Source organism: Eschrichtius robustus, chromosome 12 (genome assembly GCF_028021215.1).
Source record: "Eschrichtius robustus isolate mEscRob2 chromosome 12, mEscRob2.pri, whole genome shotgun sequence".
Lineage (NCBI taxonomy): Eukaryota > Metazoa > Chordata > Mammalia > Artiodactyla > Eschrichtiidae > Eschrichtius > Eschrichtius robustus.
In genome coordinates this window covers 55,474,319-55,494,590 of record NC_090835.1, presented here as the reverse complement: position 1 = coordinate 55,494,590, position 20,272 = coordinate 55,474,319, and the positions used below count along the sequence as shown (strand labels likewise).

The 20,272-nt window shown below is 38.8% G+C and overlaps 1 protein-coding gene and 1 pseudogene across 10 annotated transcripts in view; both read left to right on the top strand.

The window, feature by feature from the left end:
- Positions 1-20,272, top strand: part of RBMS3 (RNA binding motif single stranded interacting protein 3) — a 705,499-nt gene that overhangs the window by 215,575 nt on the left and 469,652 nt on the right. For all 10 annotated transcript variants that reach the window (XM_068558019.1, XM_068558022.1, XM_068558021.1 and 7 more), the window contains exon 3: positions 13,543-13,601. In XM_068558019.1, the coding sequence (XP_068414120.1) occupies positions 13,543-13,601 (59 nt within the window). The remainder of the gene's footprint in view (positions 1-13,542; positions 13,602-20,272) is intronic.
- Positions 17,575-19,141, top strand: LOC137773780 (DNA primase large subunit pseudogene; annotated as a pseudogene).

The window sequence follows — 20,272 nt, the reverse complement described above, 5'->3', positions numbered from 1 at the left end:
TTATCATTCCTGGAGGAACATTACCACATCATCAGATGTTTACTGTGTTTCTCCTAGGTGTAGATGGTATGCACCATGAGTATGTATAAAACATGGAGTCTCCCCTTCAGTATTATGGGACATGATCTGTGCTTACACACAAAATTCATAGTCATAGGTTTTTCAAGAAAGTATGCAAACAAGGCTTTGGTTGCGATAGTATAGATATTATGTTACACTGAGGGCATCTTAAGGGACCTTATAGTGGACATTAGAGACCATATATTCAAGCTTTATTAAATAAGAGTTGATCAGGTAAAAAGAATCTATAAGAAGACATGATAGTGTTCCTGACATGGGGAGCAGCTGAATTTTCCTTGCATTTTTCCTTTAGCCCTGGACCTCCCCAAGTGGAATGGACTAAAAAAGTCTCAGAGATGTGTACCTTGTCATGCAAAACATTCTCCCAGTGGAAAGAAAGGAAAGCACTCAGAGGTGTGTGTACACCTGCAGTGATAGTGGGAAAGGTTAAGACAAATGAACAAGCAGCCACTGATAACTGAATGGAGACAGCATTGCACACATTTTGCAGTCTACTCACTTTCTTAATTATGTTTTTCAGAATGTATTTATAATATCAGCTTAAATTGTCTGACTATTAAGTGATTGAAATATTGAGCATCACTCCAGCAACTACTGTTTTGGAGAATCAACTGCTATAAGCTTATTACTAAGCTGGAGTGCTTAACATGCATTCTTTTATTGTCTTGTCACTTACCTGGTATGATAGTTATATATTTTTACATATAATTTTTAAAATACTATGACTAATACAGACAATCTATGAAACAAATAATCTTCACAGAGGTAAATGGACTGCATCATTGATTTATATTATCATGAATTATTTGAATATCCATTGGACAGTGAGCTTTCTGCTATGGTAACACAAGGACTGAATCTTTTGGAGTGATACAGAAGAGCTTTATCCAATATTTTATATTTATATTAGAAAGTTTATAACTTTCTCAAAATTTTATGTGGAGAGATTGACGTGTTGACAAAAATGGCTGTGTTCTCATCCACTTGGGTACCTTGTTTTATAAGTTTTGAAATTAAGGATATGAGAATTATTTAAAAGTTGGGCTTGATTTTCATCTTTTCTGCTTCTGGTATGTGTGAGCTTCATGGGACCACTTCTCTCTACATGATATCGTTTTGTCTATTTTTCCCACTGTGAGTTCTGATTCTTTCAAATGAAGCAATGGCATTCTTGTATTCAAAAAAGCTTAGAGTAGCTGCTCTACCATACGAAATTCCTCATTCAGTATATTATGTCAGTTCTTTTTCTTGAGTGTCTTTGTCAATTTAAAATAACATAATGCCATAAAACATTTTACAGCAAAGACTTTAAAACTATTTCATATTTTGGCTCTTGAACGATGTTATAACTCACTCTCTTTTTGAATGAAATGAAGTGAATGTGCTCAATATAAGATCTAAAACGTGATGTATCACTGTCAGTAGGATATGCACTTTGTCACATTGCAAAGTGGAAGATATATCTGTGCCTAGATATACTTACTCTCATTGACACTCTGATTGCCTTATCTGATTTCACAACCTTTAGCCCATTCTTGTACAACTGTGACTCTAATGTGAACTGTATGCATAATGCAAAACTAGCTTCACATCAGAATTTACATTCTGATGTTGGGGATGTGATATACGGTATTCACTCATTTATCCATTCATCCAACAAACAATTATTGAGTGAGCCCTGCATGTAATGCTAGGGGTATAAAATAAATAACACCTGTGCCCTACCCTTGACGAACTCATCTTCAGTATTAGGATGGTCAAAGTTATAGTACAGCACAGTACAATGCAGTATTGATAAAGTATTGCATTTTTGTCATTGACACAATTGATGATACAATGCACCTTCTAATAGAGATATGCTCAATGCCATGTTGGGTCATAACCAGAACTGAAATGAGCTACTTGGGGAAGAGAGAAAAGGCATCAGAGAGAAGATGCCAGTTGAGCTGGAGGAGGAAGGGTAGTGACAAAGAAAATCTGGGTGGGAATTAGAAAGAAGCTAAGTAGCCTAAGCGAGGATTGGGAGCGACTACTTTATTAGTAACAACTCCACCACAAAATTTTCCTGAGAACCTGATTATGTGCTTTGGTACTGAGGGATATCATGGAAACTGAGCATGTGCTCTGAACAGCTGATTCCACTGCTACTAGAACACGGCTCTCAAAATGGTCACATATGCTACATATTTGATGCAGTTTTTTTTTTTTTTTAATAGTGTTGAGTCAATAGATGATGTCAGGATTTTCAGAATCTGAGGTTTGATGTCTTCCCCAAATAGCAAATGTCAATTCTGCTGTGAAGCTATGTTTTACATTATGCATACAGTTCACATTAGAGTCACAGTTGTACTAGAATGGGCTACATGTTGTGAAATCAGAAGCTTCTTTAAGAAAGAAGTTTCTCTAGAAGTGAGTTCTAACAATCTATGATGAATGTCCAGCTATACTATGTCCAATGACTTTTGGTCATTTTTGTGCCTTTTTTTTTTTTTTTAAAGAGATTCACGTTCTTTTTTTATTTATTTATTTATTTATTTATTTATGACTGTGTTGGGTCTTCGTTTCTCTGCGAGGGCCTTCTCTAATTGTGGCAAGTGGGAACCACTCTTCATCGCGGTGCGCGGGCCTCTCACCATCGCGGCCTCTCTTGTTGCGGAGCACAGGCTCCAGACGCGCAGGCTCAGTAGCTGTGGCTCACGGGCCCAGTTGCTCCGTGGCATGTGGGATCTTCCCAGACCAGGGCTCGAACCCGTGTCCCCCGCATTGGCAGGCAGACTCTCAACCACTGCGCCACCAGGGAAGCCCCATTTTTGTGCCTTTTGGAACTGAAGTCATGTCCAACATGTATAAAAGACTTGCAAATGTTTTTGTGACCCCAGGACTGGCCAGGGGACTGACTTTTACCCAAGTTTATTCATTATGCTTTAAGGACAGTGTGATTATCAAGGAAAGAGTAGGGATTTTGTAGCCAAATGCACCTGAGTTCAAATATAAGCAATGTAACTCAATAGCTGTGTCAACTTGGGCAAGTCACTTAAGGTATCTAAGTTTAATTTTTCATCCTTAAAAAATGAGAATAATAATATCAGCTTATTAGGTATTTGTGAGAATTTGGAATAAAATACCTAATGCACTCTGTGTAGTGACCAGCATATAGCAAGTGCTCAATTAATGGTATATACATATTTGTTTGTGTATAAGTGTAGTTCAGTCATTAGTAGGTGTTTCTGATGTGGAAAAAGTTGTCAGGTCCATAAAATTTACTTAAAAATCAGCAGATTTTCATAGACATTTATTATTCATCCAACTCTGTCCTGGATATTTCAGGGATGTCCACAGAAGCATAAAGCATTATATGGACCCCTGAGAAATCAAGGTCTGGTTGAAGATAGTGGGGAACAAACAAATAATACCATAAAACAGGAAAAAATAATAATAATGCTAGATGATTTTATGCAGGTCATGAGCACAACAGCTATGCAGATTTGGGAGAAATAGTGGCGGACAATGGGTCAGAACATGCAATTTGCCCTGGAAGGATCTATATTATTTAGAATGAGACGGGGCAGCTGGAGGACATCAGGGCAACGTCACAAACTGGCAGCCATCAAGCTCAGTCTGCCTAGAAGAGTGTTTTCACATTGTTTTATAAAGACTCTAAGGCAATCTTGAAAAATTGAGAAATATTGCCTGAAAATCCAGATTTCTTTCAGAAACAATCAGAAGGCCTTGCAACATTTGGATCCCATTCCTTTGTGGTAACAATGGCCAGAGACAGGATGAGCCCCTCCAGCTGGGGCTTGAGTTGTCCAGGTCGTCAGAGTCTCCACCCTGTACACACATTACTACCCAACTAGCTTCTGCCCCAGAGATGTTTTCAGAGAAGGGAGAAAGGGGAAAACAGCAAGTTCAACTTTGTTGCATTTTTGAGATGACCATTCCATCCAAAGGGAAATATCCGATAATTCTAATTTTTCCAAAGGGAAATAATTAATAACTCTAAATATCCAATAACTCTAATTGGAGATTCCAGACTGAGGTTTGAGGGTGAAGGCAGATCTAGAGAAAGAAATATGAGAGGGAAACACAAAGAAATGGAAATTCAAAATGTGATAATGAAGGCGATTTCTAATCAGTCGTTCTCACAGTGTGGTTCTTGGTTCTAACTTGTGAGCTTGTTAGACATTCACTTTCTTGTACCTCATCCCAAACAATCAAAACTCTGAGGTTGGGGCCCAGAGTTGTAAGAAGCCATCCAGCTGATTCTGATACATGTTCCTTCTGAGAATTACCAGTCTCATGGATATTGTAGCACTAAAACAAAAGTGGGCTAAGGATTACGCTTGAGGTACACCCACTTTTAGGAATCTAGAGGAGGAGAAAAGCGAAGTGAAAGAGATAAAGGGATAACTTGTCTGCAAGAAAGGAAGATAAGGACCAGGTTAGTGTGCTGCGTGGAACCCAAGGGAAGAATGTTTCAAAATGAAGGTTTTCCAGGGGGTTAGTGAGAAGTCAAGGATGATGATAACTGATTTTTTTACTTATTAAGAAGTTACTAGTTACTTTTCAGTTATTTCCAATAATAGAAGTCAGTATTTAGGATGTAATTAGAAATTAAGAAGAAAGAAGTAGCATGAGCAGAGCAATCATTCAAGAACACTCTGTCAAGGAATGAAAAGAGAGAAACTTGATGATAGGCAATGTATAGGAAGAAATGATCTACAAATGTTCAAGGGCAGGCAGAGGGGAAAGAGCCCTGGTGCTGGGGAAAAAAGATTAAGTTTCAGAAAACATAGGTGATATATAGGGAAACAAGGGCACAGACGTGGCAGGGATGAATGGGAGTTGGAAGAGAGAAAAGGAGAAGCAATGGCTTCCTTTTTGAGACAGGAGGTTGGCAGGAGGCACTTGAGCTGAGAGGCAGACCCCATGCTCTGAAGCCAGACAGCCCGGGATTCTGCTTTTGCTACTTCCTAGTCATGTGACCTTGAGAAAGTTACTTCAGGCGTTTCTGTCTCAGTGTTCTTGTTTGTAACACAGCTAGTGACCACATCCAGGGCTTGTTGTGATGACTAACAAGAGCGGATATACATAGAGAGCCTAGAAGAGGGGCTGGCCCATAGAAAGTGGTGTAAAAGTGTCAACTAAATAAAACAAATAGGGATGGACATTACAGTGGTTTTGAAGGGAGGACCCATGAATCCTGACAGGATCCTTTGCTTCTGGTAAGGGAGGTATTTAAAATCTCTGAAATCTCAAATCCACTTACAGAAGACCAGGATTGGGCCCTTGAAGACCAAATGGCCTTGGGGTGGGATGCTATTGACAGTCAACCATACGTGGATGAACTAGGAGTGGACGGCAGTGAGAACCAAGGAGGGCCAGGGTCAAGATGTGGTCCACCAAGTACCATGACTTGTTGGCTGCTGGCTGGGAAAGGGGGAACTTGAGAATGAGTGGGCCTGTGGTAGTAACTGGAGCAGTGGGTACTGGTGGGAGGTTAGAAGGCAGATGCATATGGAAAGGTAGTGGGGGCTGCATGGAAGGGGCTGAACTTTGAGATCAGACTGAGCAAGGAGTTAGGTGTTGCCAGGAGGAGACTGGGTGAGTGGAGGAGAAACTGTGAATTGACTTGGAGTATAAATGAGAGGCCATATGAGTGTCAAAGCATATGCTTCCTAAGGGGCCTCTGCCAGCATGGAGACTGGCTCTATCAAATAGTCAAGAGATATTGTTGTCCAAGTTATGCATGGACATTTGTATGCTACACAGTAAATGTATAGGTAATAAAGCATAAGGCAGGCTTTAGAAAGACAATGGAAGAAATTTCAACATGTCACCCATTGTACTAGGAAGTTTAGCACACACTATTTTATTTCATCTTTACAGCCACTAAAAAAGCAGGCCTAGTGATTACACTATACAGATCAGCAAACTGAGGTACCAAGGTGTTGAGTAGTTTGTTTGTTTCACATCCTATGGGTGGTACAGGTCAGATTCAAGTCCATATTTTTTTAAACTTATTTTATATTGGACTATAGTTGATTAACAAGGTTATGTTAGTTTCAGGTGTACAGCAAAGTGATTCAGTCATACATATACATGTATCTATTCTTTTTCAAATTCTCAAGTCCATATTAATTGGTTCCAGACCCTATTCTCTTTCCTCATTAGCAGAACAAATATTAAAGGATGTTAAGCATGCTGAAATGTGCTATGATTGGTTGTAGAAAGTACCCAAAAGGATGTGATTTGCCATCCCATTTGTTTGCATGGAAATCTCTTTCTCGCAAGCTTTCTCTAAGATGACAGGCTATATACCCTAAAGACATAACATAAATACATAACCTAAAATGTAACCCAAGAGTTAGCAAGTTACTGATTTTTGTTTTGTTTTGTTTCAGAATTTGAAAGTATTCATTTTCAGTCTAGTATATTCATTCCAGCTTTACATCCATTTCTCATTAAAGAACCAGCAAAGACACTAACCAGTTACTAATCATTATTTGCCTGCCAGTTATTTTTTTCATATTAGTATTCTAATTCAATCAAACTAGGAATTAGCAACTGGTTATTTCAGATGAAGGAAGAGAGTTACATAGACATTGCCCATGTGTTTTCTTTGGACTTTCTAAAAAGTCTCTGACAAAAATTTCAAAGCAGCTGTCTTTTGAGTTATAAGTTGTCATTATATTAGCTAAATGAAAAAATATTATTAAGCAAAATCTCTGAAAAAATTTGTAGTCCATCTTTTTCAACATAGAGTATCATTTGAACAAAAGCAAATGCTGTTTGCAGTTTTGAAAGTAGTTCTCCGTGGCTGTAGAAAGTTCCCTCAGACTGTGAATTTTGCAGATAACAAACCACACATGCTTTGGTGTCTGTATGTCATTCTCTTTCTTGAAGTGGTGGTTCTCATAACACTATCAGCAACATCAGCATCACCTGGGATCTTATTAGAGCTGCAAATCCTTCAGGCCCACCTCTTAACTGCAGAGTCTGTATTTCTGGGAGTTGGGCCCAGCAATCCGTGTGTTAATAAGCCCTCCAAGAGATTCTGGGGCACATCAAAGTCTGAGAACCATTGTCTTAGAGTTGGTCAGATTGTAAATGCAGCATGACAGCCCTAGGATCGTGTTGAACCTATTTGTAGTGTGAAAACAGTAATTTACTAAATAGTAATACATCGGTCTAAAAAAGAAATTTTTTTTTTTTAGAATTGTTTTTCTTATCCCTAAGAAGTATAAAAAACATTTCTGATTGTCAAAATGTTACCCCTTCTTTAAACACTTCCTCCTCCTTGAAATTTTCTTCAATTCTCCCAGCTAGAAACTCTTATTTTGTTTTCTTTGGAGTGTGCGAGTCCAAAGTTGTAAATTAAAAAGGACATTTCGGTTTGTGCAATAAACTTGTGACATTTACTTGGTGTGGATTCAAGAGTATGATTATCTCTGGGGGGATAAAAAGAATGCCCAAACTACAAGGCCAAGAACCAGGTTCTAGAGTATTAGTTGTCTGCTCTGGGTGACACTGTGATACTTATTGGCCTCTGTTGTCACACACACATGTGGGTGACAGAGAACTTGGAGGTGTTAGGTGAGGGCTTGGTGGGACCCACTGCCAAATCACTGTGTCGAGAATTTAAGGAAGTCTCACCTTCATTCCCTTTATCAAAGCTCACCAGACCTTGGATAAGAGGTTATTGTGTTAGTTTGCTAGGGCTGCCATAACCAAGTACCACTTAAGCAACAGAAATTTCTTTTCTCACAGTTCTGGAAGCTAGAAATATGAGATGAAGGTGTCAGAAGTGTGATTTCTTCTGAGGCCTCTCTCCTCGGCTTGTAAATGGCCATCTCTTCCCTCTGTGCCTTGTGGTCTTTCCTCTGTGCCTTTGTCCTAATTTATAAGGATGCCAGTCATATTGGATTAGGGCCCATGCATAGGACTTGGTTTTACCTTACCTCTTTATTTTGTTTTTCATATATCCATTCTTTATCAAATTCTTTTCCCACTTAGACTGTTATATAATATTGAGCAGAGTTCCCTGTGCTACTGTAAAGTATACCTTACCTCTTTAAAGGCTATCTGCCCAAATATGGTTACATTTTGAGGTGTTGGTGTTTGTTAAGCCTTCAACATATGAAATTTGAGGGGACATAGTTCTGCCCACAATAGTTATTGCTGGCTTTGACCACTTGTTTGTAGAATGAATTTGTTAATGACTCAGAATGTTAATGGGCTGTAGACTTGTTCTCTTGTAGATGGAACCTGGCTGATGTGGTCCCTCAAAGAGATAGTCCCACCACATTCCTGCTGGATCTCAAAAGCCATAGATATACCCCATTAGCATCCCCAAGCGCCAAAGAATGAATGAGCCTTCTAGAAGTAGGCAAACAACCACATTGGCTAAAAGGATAATATTCCATCCATTAAATAAATGTAATACCTTTGTTCTTGTCTTGGTATCAGTATAGAAGGCATGTGAAAAATGAGTTAGCTGGGAGTTGATTGACTGCGGAAACTATTTTCAGTCTCTGCCTGTATTACTTGAATTAATATACACAGTGAGTGATTCAGTAAAAGGCTTTAAAAAGAAATTCTTTATAGAAAGATCCCACCGGATTGATGTCTTCATAATTGATGAACAGTAGACCCATAATTGCTCTATTTTCTCCTCAATTTTGGAAAATAAAAGATTCCATTAGTTTAAATGAGGCTTGTATGTGGAATAATCAAGGGTATCAACAAATGACTCAGATGCTATTTAAGAATAAATGTCAGAAAGAATTGACTATTTCGTTAAAAAATTAAATGTAAATATTTTATTGACAAGCTCAGGTAAACGTATTTTTTAGAGTTGATAGACAACACATGAATTATAAAACTCAGTTGTGAAAACTCAAAATGTTATTGTGCATTGGCTTCTGTTTGTGATCACAAAGTCCTCTTAGACTATAAAGACAATGTTATTTGGAACTGGGTTGTGTTTGGAGAATTTATGGGCACTCAGGATAGTTGGTGACTTTGTAGATATGACATGGAGTTGGATATCTTTATATAGAAAAGCGCCCTAGCAGTGCTGTCTTAGGTGCTTCTCATACTGGCTGGAGAAGGCACTGAGCCCAGATGGAAAGAATTATGGTTAAAAAAAATGTGTTCATTTATTTGTTTCCCCCAAGAAGTTGAAACCCCCCAGGAAGTTGACTGTGGGTGATACTTTATCTCTTCTAGCTTCAGGAAGTGAAAACATAGAAGAGAGAATTGGGGACCCCGCTGAGGTGTCTATTTCCAGGCATTGTTCAGTAATTGGGTCACATATTTTCCTCTAATATCAGATTTTGCTTTCCACTTGTGGGTGGCATAAAAAAAAGAAAAAAAGCTTTCTGAACACTTAAGGTCTTGATCTAAACTCCAAAAAGGAGAAGAGTAAATAAGTAATATAATGTAAGTTTAGGAATAATTTTACCTGAGAAATTTTTTTTTCTTTAGAATATATTTAAAAAATATCTTTAGTCAGTAGTTTTTACTCTACTTTGACAAGACATAAGAGAAATTTAATACAATTCTTCGCAGGTACATTATATGGGTGGTTTTTGTCTTTATGGTGGTTTTAGGTCTTTTCAAAAAAAAAGTCTAAACTTGATTTACCTACATCAGTGGCTGACTTTGCAGGGCAAGGAGGATACAGCACCAGTCATGCAGAAAGTCCCCGTTTGTCATCGTGAGAGTTCAGACATGAACTAGAACTAATGGCCCATTAAATACCTTCTCTTGTTGTTTAAAGCATATTCTAGCTTTGTGAAATAATTGTTAATGCAGAATCTTGTAACTGAGCCAAGGACTGAAATTCCTGTAACTCCAGCCAGAGTAGAGGCTGAATTAACAAGTTGTGTTCTATGGTTTTGTGATTCTGGACCATTGGAAATCCTCACCTAGAGGGTAATTAGGAATAGGGAAGTCAAGAAACAGCATACTTTGCTTTTTGGCATGTGTGTGTGTGTGTATGTTTTTTCCATGTATAGTAGTATTGTAATACTTTCTGAATAATAAAATTATTTTTTTAAGAAAAATCTTGCTTGCTAAAATAGTCACAAATGTTTTCTACAAGAAAGCATTTCACTTTTTTGGCTGTAAAAGACTGACAGTGATCTTTTCCATATACTGCATTTTATGAAGAAGAAATCCTCATAACAGTGATACAGTAGGACAACATGGACACCATAGGTTGAGTCCCACTGTGAGACAGAATCACTATGAGATACAGTAATTTTCAATTTCCTCTTTAAGAGACAGAGCTAAATTTTAATTTACAAGGTACTTATGGAAAAATTTCAGGAGTGGCTTTAGAAACAAAAGAAGAAGGATTTTTGTCTTAAGGGTTTATGTGCCTGATGTGAGATGGTTATAAATGTTCTAAATTCTTTTTCTTCCTCTGGTTTTTGCTTCTTCCATATTGTATTGATGGGTGCTTTGTGTGGGGAAAAATGTTTCAGCAAATGTTCCCTTTTTTCTCCCTTTTTGTTTTCTTCTCTAAGATCCATATAATTTTGCAAATGTTTTCTTGCCTGAATAGTCCAAACCTAGCAAACATCACCGTAGTTAATGGGTACGGTTATAGGTACCTTTAAACATTGTCTACTGAACACACTGTTCAAATATATTATTGTACTGGTTATTTTCCTAAAAGAGAAACTCTTGGGATGAGTTTGAAATAGAGCTCTAAAGAGAGGCTGTATGTATGTCTTGCGGCTTGGGGAAGGTGGAAGGAGGAAGAATTTTGGGGAGAGTGGGCTTGTATATACAAGGTGTTAAAACCAGTTCAAAGAGCACTTGAAAAGCTAGATATCTATAGGCAACTTATAAAGGAACATTAGGATAAGAATGTCGGTTTAGATACAAAACTAATTAATGTTGAACATGGCAATAAGCTGTAACTTTAGAGTTATCTTTTCCACTGGACAGAAATTATTTGCATCTCTGCTCAATAAAAATCTACAAGTTAAAAAAAAAATGAGGCAACAGACAGTTTGTCATACTAAATAAACCATGAAAATATTTGAACCTATGGGTAATTGTATGATTAAGTACAGTGAGAATATAGTTAATAAAATCCCAAACATTAAAAATAACAATATAAATTATAAATGCAAATTATCCTTTTAGCAAATAACGTTACCTGCCAAGTTTCTTAGTGGAAGATTTTGACAGTCTAAGTAGTAGTGTTTTAAGCTGGGATTTGGGACAGAACCTTAACCCCCTTCCACTTCTTATCTACCTCAGAGAATGCCAAGGACTGGAGACAGTTTTATGTAGCAGATAACAGCAAGAAAGTGATTGTAAGAAAAGCTAATATTAAATGAGCACTTTCTCTATGCCAGCCAGTGTTATCAGCACTCTAGGTGAACCCCACAACCTTATGAGGTAGAGACTGTTATCATCATTTTATAGGTTTACAAGTAGATGTACACAATTTTAAATAAATATCATCTAAATCAATATAAAAATAGATTTATATCATTATAGATGGTGAAATGATGCAATGAGCACATAAGACTTAGTTAATCAAGTATACCCTGGCTGAACTGAGATTTGAGCCATGGAAGTTTATTGCCACAATATATTCTTTTAATGACTACATTGCATTGCCCTGGAGATCAAATACGTGGATCCCCAAAGACGTGAAGGTTGATTGAACAAGACGACTTGATATATGTAGCTTTTCTATTTTAGAGGCTGCATGCTATATTAGTTAAGCACTGCACCAAACTCAAAAATCCCATATTCAAGTCCCTATTGGAAGTTTCACAAATTATGTGATTTTGATCAAGTTACTGATCTTTTAGAACATACTTTCTTCATCTGCAAAATAGTAAGAGACACTTTCAACCCTAGCTCTCTTCGATTTTGTTTACTATAGGGTTATCATTGTAATGGTGCAGGAAGGGCAGGGGTACTAAAGATGCAAGTAGCTGAAGCGTCAGGTTTATGCTGGTGAAATCTGCCCAGTTCAGCTTTGGACAGCTCCAGCCCAGTTCTGGCTGACTTAAGAAGGGTGGAGCTTATAGGTGGGAAATCATCTCAGACTCCTTCCACTGATCTCATACAATTGTTTCTGTTGTGACCTAGCAATAGCTCAGCTCCTATTGGAATGATTTTCAAGGCTGTAGGTGATATTAGTATAATGATAGCAATTCCATTGGGGAAAAAAGAGAGGCAAAGGCATTTCTAGTACTGTGCTATTTTCAACACTAGAATTTTAATAAATGACCACTCCAAGAATTTAATGCTCCAAAGAATTAATGGTATAGTAAAAGGTGATTACAAATGGAAAAGAAACATTGGTGGTAGGGAACCTAGTTCATTAATTCTCAGAATGTTTAGTATTTATCCTATGTTCTTATACTTCCTTAGGAACATAGAATTAAAGGAAAACTTGCCAAATATTTTGTGACCATAGCTGAAATCTTGAACATAAGATGAGTCGTTAATAAAGTTGGTATTTAAATTTGCATTATAACTTCTCCATGTTCTTATGTTGATCTAGAAGCATCCTTCATGGAATCCTAAAGAAGGACAGGGTCTTAGGACTTATCTTCTTCAGTCCTATCATTTATACCTCATAAATAGGCTCAACAAGATTATTTCATTCCCCATATTACCAATCTCTGAAAAAAAAACCTAGACTAGGTCTTCTGCAAGAGATGATAAAATAATTAAAACATTTATGATGTAAATATATAGCTATATTATGGTAGAAATTTTATTGTAGAGGAAGCACCATGGATAACCTACATCATTGATTATTTACAGCAAACCTTTATTTAGCTTCTGTTACTGGTGGTGTTAGGCATGGAGAGTACAAAACTCAGCCCTTATCCTCAATTAACTTACAGTATAACTAATACCTTTTTAGTAGCAAAAAAAAAAAGTCCTATTTATCCTACAACCTGCTAGGAAATCGCAACATTTCAATTTAACCCTCTCCCATATCATGAAAAGTGATTGTTCCAATTCTCATTTTTACAAATGAGAAAATGGGCTTAGATAAGTCATGCTGAACTGCTCAGAGTTACAGCGCTAGGTAAGCGCCCGAGCTAGACGCAGGCCCTGATCAGCCTGGCTCCAAGGCCTATGCATTTTTCCAAGAATCCACAGAGTGTGATTTACTTTGATCACAATCACACACAATCCCCTCTTAGCCACCTATGACAGCCTGATGGGTTTATTTTCGAAGGCTCAACCCAGTAATTATGTAGGGAAGGAAGCCCATTCTCTAGTTATAAAGAGGAGCTGGTGAAAAGAGGTCATCCAGCTGTGAAATGGGGATTCAGAGCTTGTTTTCTTGGTTTATTCCTGCTCAATTGTGTGTGCACCGATGTTTATTACGGTGTTTTAAGTATCTTCATTGGGCTACAATAACATGGATTCTTTTTTTTTTTCCTCTCTCTCTCTCTCTTTCAGGTATGGAAAAATCGTATCCACAAAGGCAATCCTTGACAAAAACACAAATCAATGCAAAGGTATGTGTCAGGGCCTTGATACCTGAGCTTGCGCCCGTGTGTTCCACTGATGGCTCCTCCTAGGCGGGGCCCAGGCACCAGCTGCACAACGATCCCAATGTACAGTATATGGCAACCTTTTTAAGCATGCCGAGGCTTGGATGAGTTGTATTTCTAGTAACATTGCTCATTAATTTTTTTTCATTAACAAACAAAATGAAAATCACAAATCAGAACAAGTATCAAATTGCTTCAGCATAAGACTAAATTACCTCCTAACAACTTTGGGTTGTCTGATTTGAATGATATCATCAGTGATGCAAATTGATTTCCTATATAAAAATGAGGAACTCTGGGGAAAACTTTCCCATGCAAAACACGTTTTCATTTGTCTGTTGTTTAAATCTTTAGCTACATTGGTTGACTAGGAATGAATTTACTGATGGGCCCATTGTGTCCCAGTTTCAGCTATAAGCATCTCACACGATCTCAGAATTTGTATCTTATCAAGGCTTCTTTTTTTTTCCTGGAAATATTTCTGAAGTTATTTGACTATATCTGTGGCTCATGTTTTTTTCATGTCTGGGAATCCAGTACTCTTTTAAGGGCTGCATTCATTTATTTGTGAAATCTATATGGGCTCTCTTGCATGACTGAGTTCATACTGGAAAATTGAAATGCTTTTTGTAACATGTGTTATTTGTTGTTTCTCTAATCCAGTCATTTTTATAATACCAACATCAAGAAATATGGTAGAGCCAAGATCATTCTAAACACTGCCCCTATTTCATGTACAAATATAATGTGTACACGTTTTCGGAACATTTATACACTGAGAGTATATCCTGGCTTAATTGGGTAATGGTCAGATTCAATTCAGCAATTAAAGAAAAAAGCAACATTCCTTGTGTCCTATAAACTCACAAATGCCCCAGGTGTTTAGCTACTACAAGACAAAAATTAATAAGACATCATTTCTCTCATCTAATAGTTCAATTTCTAGTTGAAAAGGAAACCACCAAGAAAACCAAGAAACTAATCTTAATATATGTGTTAGGATCAGTATATCAGCCTAATATATGTGAGAGTGTAACAGTGATGTCTATAATACAGGGATCCACAAAATACTATGGGAGGAGAGTATGGAGATTCCCTTTTGGGGAATGAAGTTTGTAAAGGCAAGGCAGAATGGATGGGCTTGGGAAAGGTTGGTGTTCAGGAGAAAGAATTTCAGAATGTAATTGAGCAGACCCATATAACTCGAATAGAAAAAATGCCCAGGTAAGGAGATCGGTAGAAAGAAGGAAGGGGCCAAGATTTGGGAGGCATTTATAAAGTTATCCTGGATATTTTGAACTTAATTCTGTACACAACCCTTATATGTTTTTTTGAGCAGAAACGATATGATTCTACCTGTGTTTTAGAAAAGTTATTTTGCCAAAGTGGGTGAAACTGAGTTACAAGGGGGAAGAAACTGGAGGCAGAAAAAAAGCAATGCACGTTTGAAATCCATAGATCAAAAGGAAAATGAGGAAAGTCCCTCAGGCACTGTTAGAAAAATGGAAAGGGGGTCACGTGAGTTTTCAAAGGTAGAATTAGATATTTCCTATAAAGGTGAAAGGACGCGGGCAATGAAACCCACATCAACATGGTGTCATTGTTGGGGAAGAGGGCTGTGTCATTGACTGAAGTAGGAAGTCCAGAAGTAGTAGTAGTGGGTTTTGGGGAGAGGTGGTGAGTTATGTATCGGACATCCTGAGCTAGAGGGCCTGGTGTAGCATCCCTGTGGGCGAGGTCAAGGCGGAGCTACAAGAAAGCTCAGAGCTACGATGGTGACCATAACCAAGGGAGCAGATAATAACACTAAGGATAACTTGTAGGGGAGGTGGCGGAGTGGGGTCCATTAGGGTAGGCAGCTGAAAACTGAACCTTGGAGGACATATACGAACAACATTGGGCCATGACTGTGAGATATTCTTCACTCTCAGCCCGTGGGAAGCATGTGGTGTGTGAGAAGCTTTAGACTATTAATTTTATCACTTCCAGACACGCCTGACCGATTCCCAAAGTTTGGGGTAAAAATATCTACAGGAGCAACCAGAGACAATTGAGGCACCCAACTCAGGCAGTCAGTAATATTGATTGAGCCCCAGTCACAAAGGCAGATGCTTCACAGACAAGCAAGCCCTGTGAACCTCAGTGGATCCCATGACCTTCCTGATCCTTGGAGTGGTCCATATGGAAGGACCCTCCACTAGGCAAAGGTTTGCTCGGGAATGCAAGTACCTCTTGTCACTGTACAACACTGGTGAAACCAAAAGGGTCCATTGCTAACCTGGAAAAGCTGTACTCTTAGACTATAATCATAAGGTTTGAAGAGGAAGGGGATGAAGCTGAAACGGATTGTCAGAGTTTCCATAAGCAATTATCTCTTAACAGTGGGGTGCTGATCTGGACAGATGTGATGGGTATACTTACCTCAACCCCTAACACTCCTGTCCACATCTTCTTGTAACTGCTTATTTAATTTCCTCTCTCTCTCCAAAGAAACCTTTAGACTCAGTGAAGACAGGACCTGTGTAATCCAGAAAATGTATCTTCAGAGAAGAGAGTTGCAGGGGAATGCTTGACTGTCTATTGGAAATACTCGAAGAAAATATTAGAACATATCTCTGTTTTGATGTCAAGTTTCTGTGTGTTTTATGTGCGTGTTTTATAACATACCTGTTGGTATAGTTTTATAAATGCTCACGTTTTAAACACATAAATGTATAAATATTGAGTTTGCTGCTCTAAGATATTTTTATTCATAATAATATGGATGTAAAAAGTAGTTTGGAGGCTACTGGTCTCAAACATAATAAGCACTGATAAATTTGGAAGGAGAAAGTGGAGGGAGGGAAGGAAGGAAGAAAGATAAGGAGAAATAAAGGGAGGGAGGGACCATAGAACCCCCTCGGGACATCATTGAAGGAAGGGCAGTTAAGGATGATTTTATGGGAGGGCAGAGGGCTGTTAGACCTTTTGCCTTGAGGCTCATGTCAAAGAGGCAGGTGATCACATGGTCATTTCACACTAGTAAAAGCCTCGAGTGGCATGTTCTGGCCTCAGCGTTTGGAGCCTGTGGATGGCAGTGGCAACTGAATCACATCTTTCACCAAGCATGTGGGGCGGGTACCCTAAAAGTAAGCCCTCGTGGTCAGAGAGGTACTACTGCCACTTCCACGTCTGGGGAAAAATACTACTTTAATGATACTTTAAGTCCTATTTAGAGTATTATTATCATTATTATTTTCTTCAGATAAACGGCCCCTGAAATAGTTACAGGTAGAAACTCCATACAATTGGGAAGAGAGAGCAATTCCATTTATGGAAAGTTGTTTATAGTCATTGATGAGTGTGTGAGCAAGTTGCTGAGGTTGGAAAGAAGGTCACTGTGAATTCAAGGAGCTGATGGGACCAGGCACCACAGCAGCATTGAAGTATTGATTTAAATAGCCAAGAATTGGAGCAGGAGTAGTATTGGAAAAATGGACTGATGCAGAAGGTATTTGTGGGGAAATAGGAGGAATGATACCAGGAGTCTGTAGACCATGGTGAAAATGAAGGTGCATTGGTTATAAAATGTTGTGAGGTGAGATTTACATTGGAGATTTTAGGTAGGAGGGAAGCCATATGGAGTTAGGAGCAAGGAGGACTCCCCACTTACACGTCCAGTGGGAGAAGGGATGGTAGGGGGAAAAACACACTTGGGAGGGCTACAAAGGCCCAGTGTCCCCAGGATAAATCAGTTAATGATTGGAAACATGCAAATGGAAGCAACTTGCAGTGATAGTTTATATCCACTCAGGATGCAAACGTAACATGTGGGCCTTCCAAGGCTGGTTACTGTGAAACTAATTCACCGCTTCTTCATTAGGACCATGCTAATTTGGTAAAGCCTTTTAAAAGTCAATATGGGGTCCTGTACGAACTCTCCCGCCCCCTCCGGGGAAAACGCTTGCCGGGGTTTGTGTGTTTTCACGTCTGGTGTGGCTGGAGGTAACAAGATGCAGTTTCTTGGAGGAAATCGGAGGAAACTGAGGTTGGCAGATGACCAGAGGAATGCTTGCTACCCACATAGCCTTCTGTTTTACTTGCAGCCGCCTTCTGGAAACATATCTTTGATAGAATTTGAAAACTTGGCTATCGATAGAGTTAAATTGCTAAACGCAGTTAAGAATCTTGGTGTGAGCTATGTGAAAGGAACCGAGCAGTACCAGAGTAAGCTGGAGGCTGAGCTTCGGAAGCTTAAGTTTTCCTACAGAGAAACCTTGGAAGATGAATATGAACCCCGAAGAAGAGATCACGTTTCTCACTTTATTTTACACCTTGCTTACTGCCAATCTGAAGAGCTTAGGCGCTGGTTAATTCAACAAGAAATGAATCGCCTTCTATTTCAATTCAGTATTTTACCCAAGGACAAAATTCAGTTTCTTAAAGGATAGCCGTTTGCAGTTTGAGGCTATAAGTGATGAAGAGAAGACTCTCTGAGAACAGGATATTATGGCTTCATCACACAGTTTAGGTGGGGTTCAGTTGGAGTCAGTTTATAAGAGCCCTTTTGCTGATGCTCTGGATTTGTTCCGAGGAAGGAAAGTCTATTTGGAAAATGGCTTTGCTTATGTACAACTCAAGGACATTGTGGCGATCATCCTGAATGAATTTAGAACCAAACTGTCCAAGGTTTTGGCTTTAACAGCCAGGTCCTTGCCTGCTGTGCAGTCGGATGAGAGACTCCAGCCTCTGCTCAACCACCTCAGTCATTCGTACACTGGTCAAGACTATAGTACACAGACAAATGTTGGGAAGGTTTCTTTAAATCAGATCGATTCGCTTTCTATCAAATCCTTCCCGCCTTGCATAGATCAGCTACATAAAGCCCTGCGGGAAAATCACCATCTTCGTCATGGGGGCCGCATGCAGTACGGCCTCTTCCTGAAGGACATTGGCCTAGGAACAGGCATGGCAGTTCTGGAAGCAGACATTTATCAGAGGAAAGATGGATCCAGATAAGTTTGATAAAGGCTACTCTTACAATATCTGTCATAGCTTTGGAAAGGAAGGCAAGAGGACAGACTACACACTTTACAGTTGCCTGAAGATTATCCTAACCAATCCACCAAGCCAAGGGGATTATCATGGGTGCCCTTTCTGGCACAGCGATCCTGAACTGATGAGGCAGAAGCTGCAAGCGTACAAGATCCCTCCCTCAGGGATCAACCAGATGTTGGATTTAGTAAAAGGGACACATTACCAGGTAGCCTCTCAGAAGTTCTTCAAGATGACACATAATGTAGATGATTGTGGCTTTTCTTTGAGTCATCCAAACCAGTTCTTTTTTGAGAGCCAGCAGATCCTCAGTGGAGGTAAAGACATCAAGAAGGAATCCATCCAACCAGAAACGCCCCAACGCAAACCGAGTGTCCAGAGAAGCAAGGATGCGTCATCTGCTCTGGCATCACTCAACTCCTCTCTGGAAATGGATCTGGAGGGACTAGAGGAGTTACTTCAGTGAACGATTCCTGGGCAGTTGGTAGCCTGTCTTCCTCACTAGCTTTTATTTCCTACTTTACGATTTTATCTTTTTCTTTTTTGCCTGCCTTCTCCCTCCACCCGACCCCCCTTCATCCATCCACACGTGCATGTGCTTCTCGGGAAGGCAGCCTTGCAGGTAAAAACAAAGACCTCTGGTATATTTTGCTTTGACAAAAGAGAAGAGGAAGCATTTCTTTTGAAATCTAACGCTTGAATGGTGTGATTTAAGCCCCGTTTCAGGAGATAAAACAGCTTTCTGGACTGCTTACAGTCCCCTAGAAACAGTACGACTAAGAACAGCTTTTATTTTAACGCTTATCACTGTAATGTTGACCCAGGACTCTTCTGGACCATTTTTGTTAATAAATATCAAAATGTAAAAAAGGAAAAAAAGTCAATATGAAAAGAGCAATCGGGAATGTACTATGATGCTACTAATTCTACTGAGAGATTTTATTTAGACATATTTTTAAAGTGTTTTATATGCTCACGCTTAGCACCACTTTATTCTCTTTATGGGTACCACTGTTATACAGCCATTACCATGATAGTCGAGAGGACTAAACTACGACAAACCATGGAATTGTTTATTAGAGGAAGTTCAGTGAGTCTGGAAGAATATAAAATCATGTGTACCATAAACATGGAGCTATGGAAATATTTGACAGTCAGTAGTGCTCATGGTTATGTCTGTGGGTGGCCAGGATGCTTGGTGCAAACACTGCCTTTCCACTTCATAGATGTGTGACCTGTGGTCAATCCCTTAACGTTGCTGGGTGCCTCAGTTTCCCCATCTATAAAATGATAATAATAATAGGGCCTGACTTGATAATTAAATGAGTTAATACATAGGTAATGCTCAACAATACCTCGTGCTGACTGTATAAAATGGCAATATTAAGCAGAGAAAATCTTTGTGTTAAGGTGATAGATTATTATTAACTTTACATTTCTCCAAACTTGTTATATTGTCTTTTCTAGAAAAAAAAAAAAAAAAAAGGCAAAAACAGCTCTTGGAAAAACTAAAGTGGTTTCAATTATGTTTATATTTTGGTTGTTCTTTCTGTTAAACCTTAGTAGCACCTGCCTGTGTTTCTTTGTTTTTGTAAATTAAT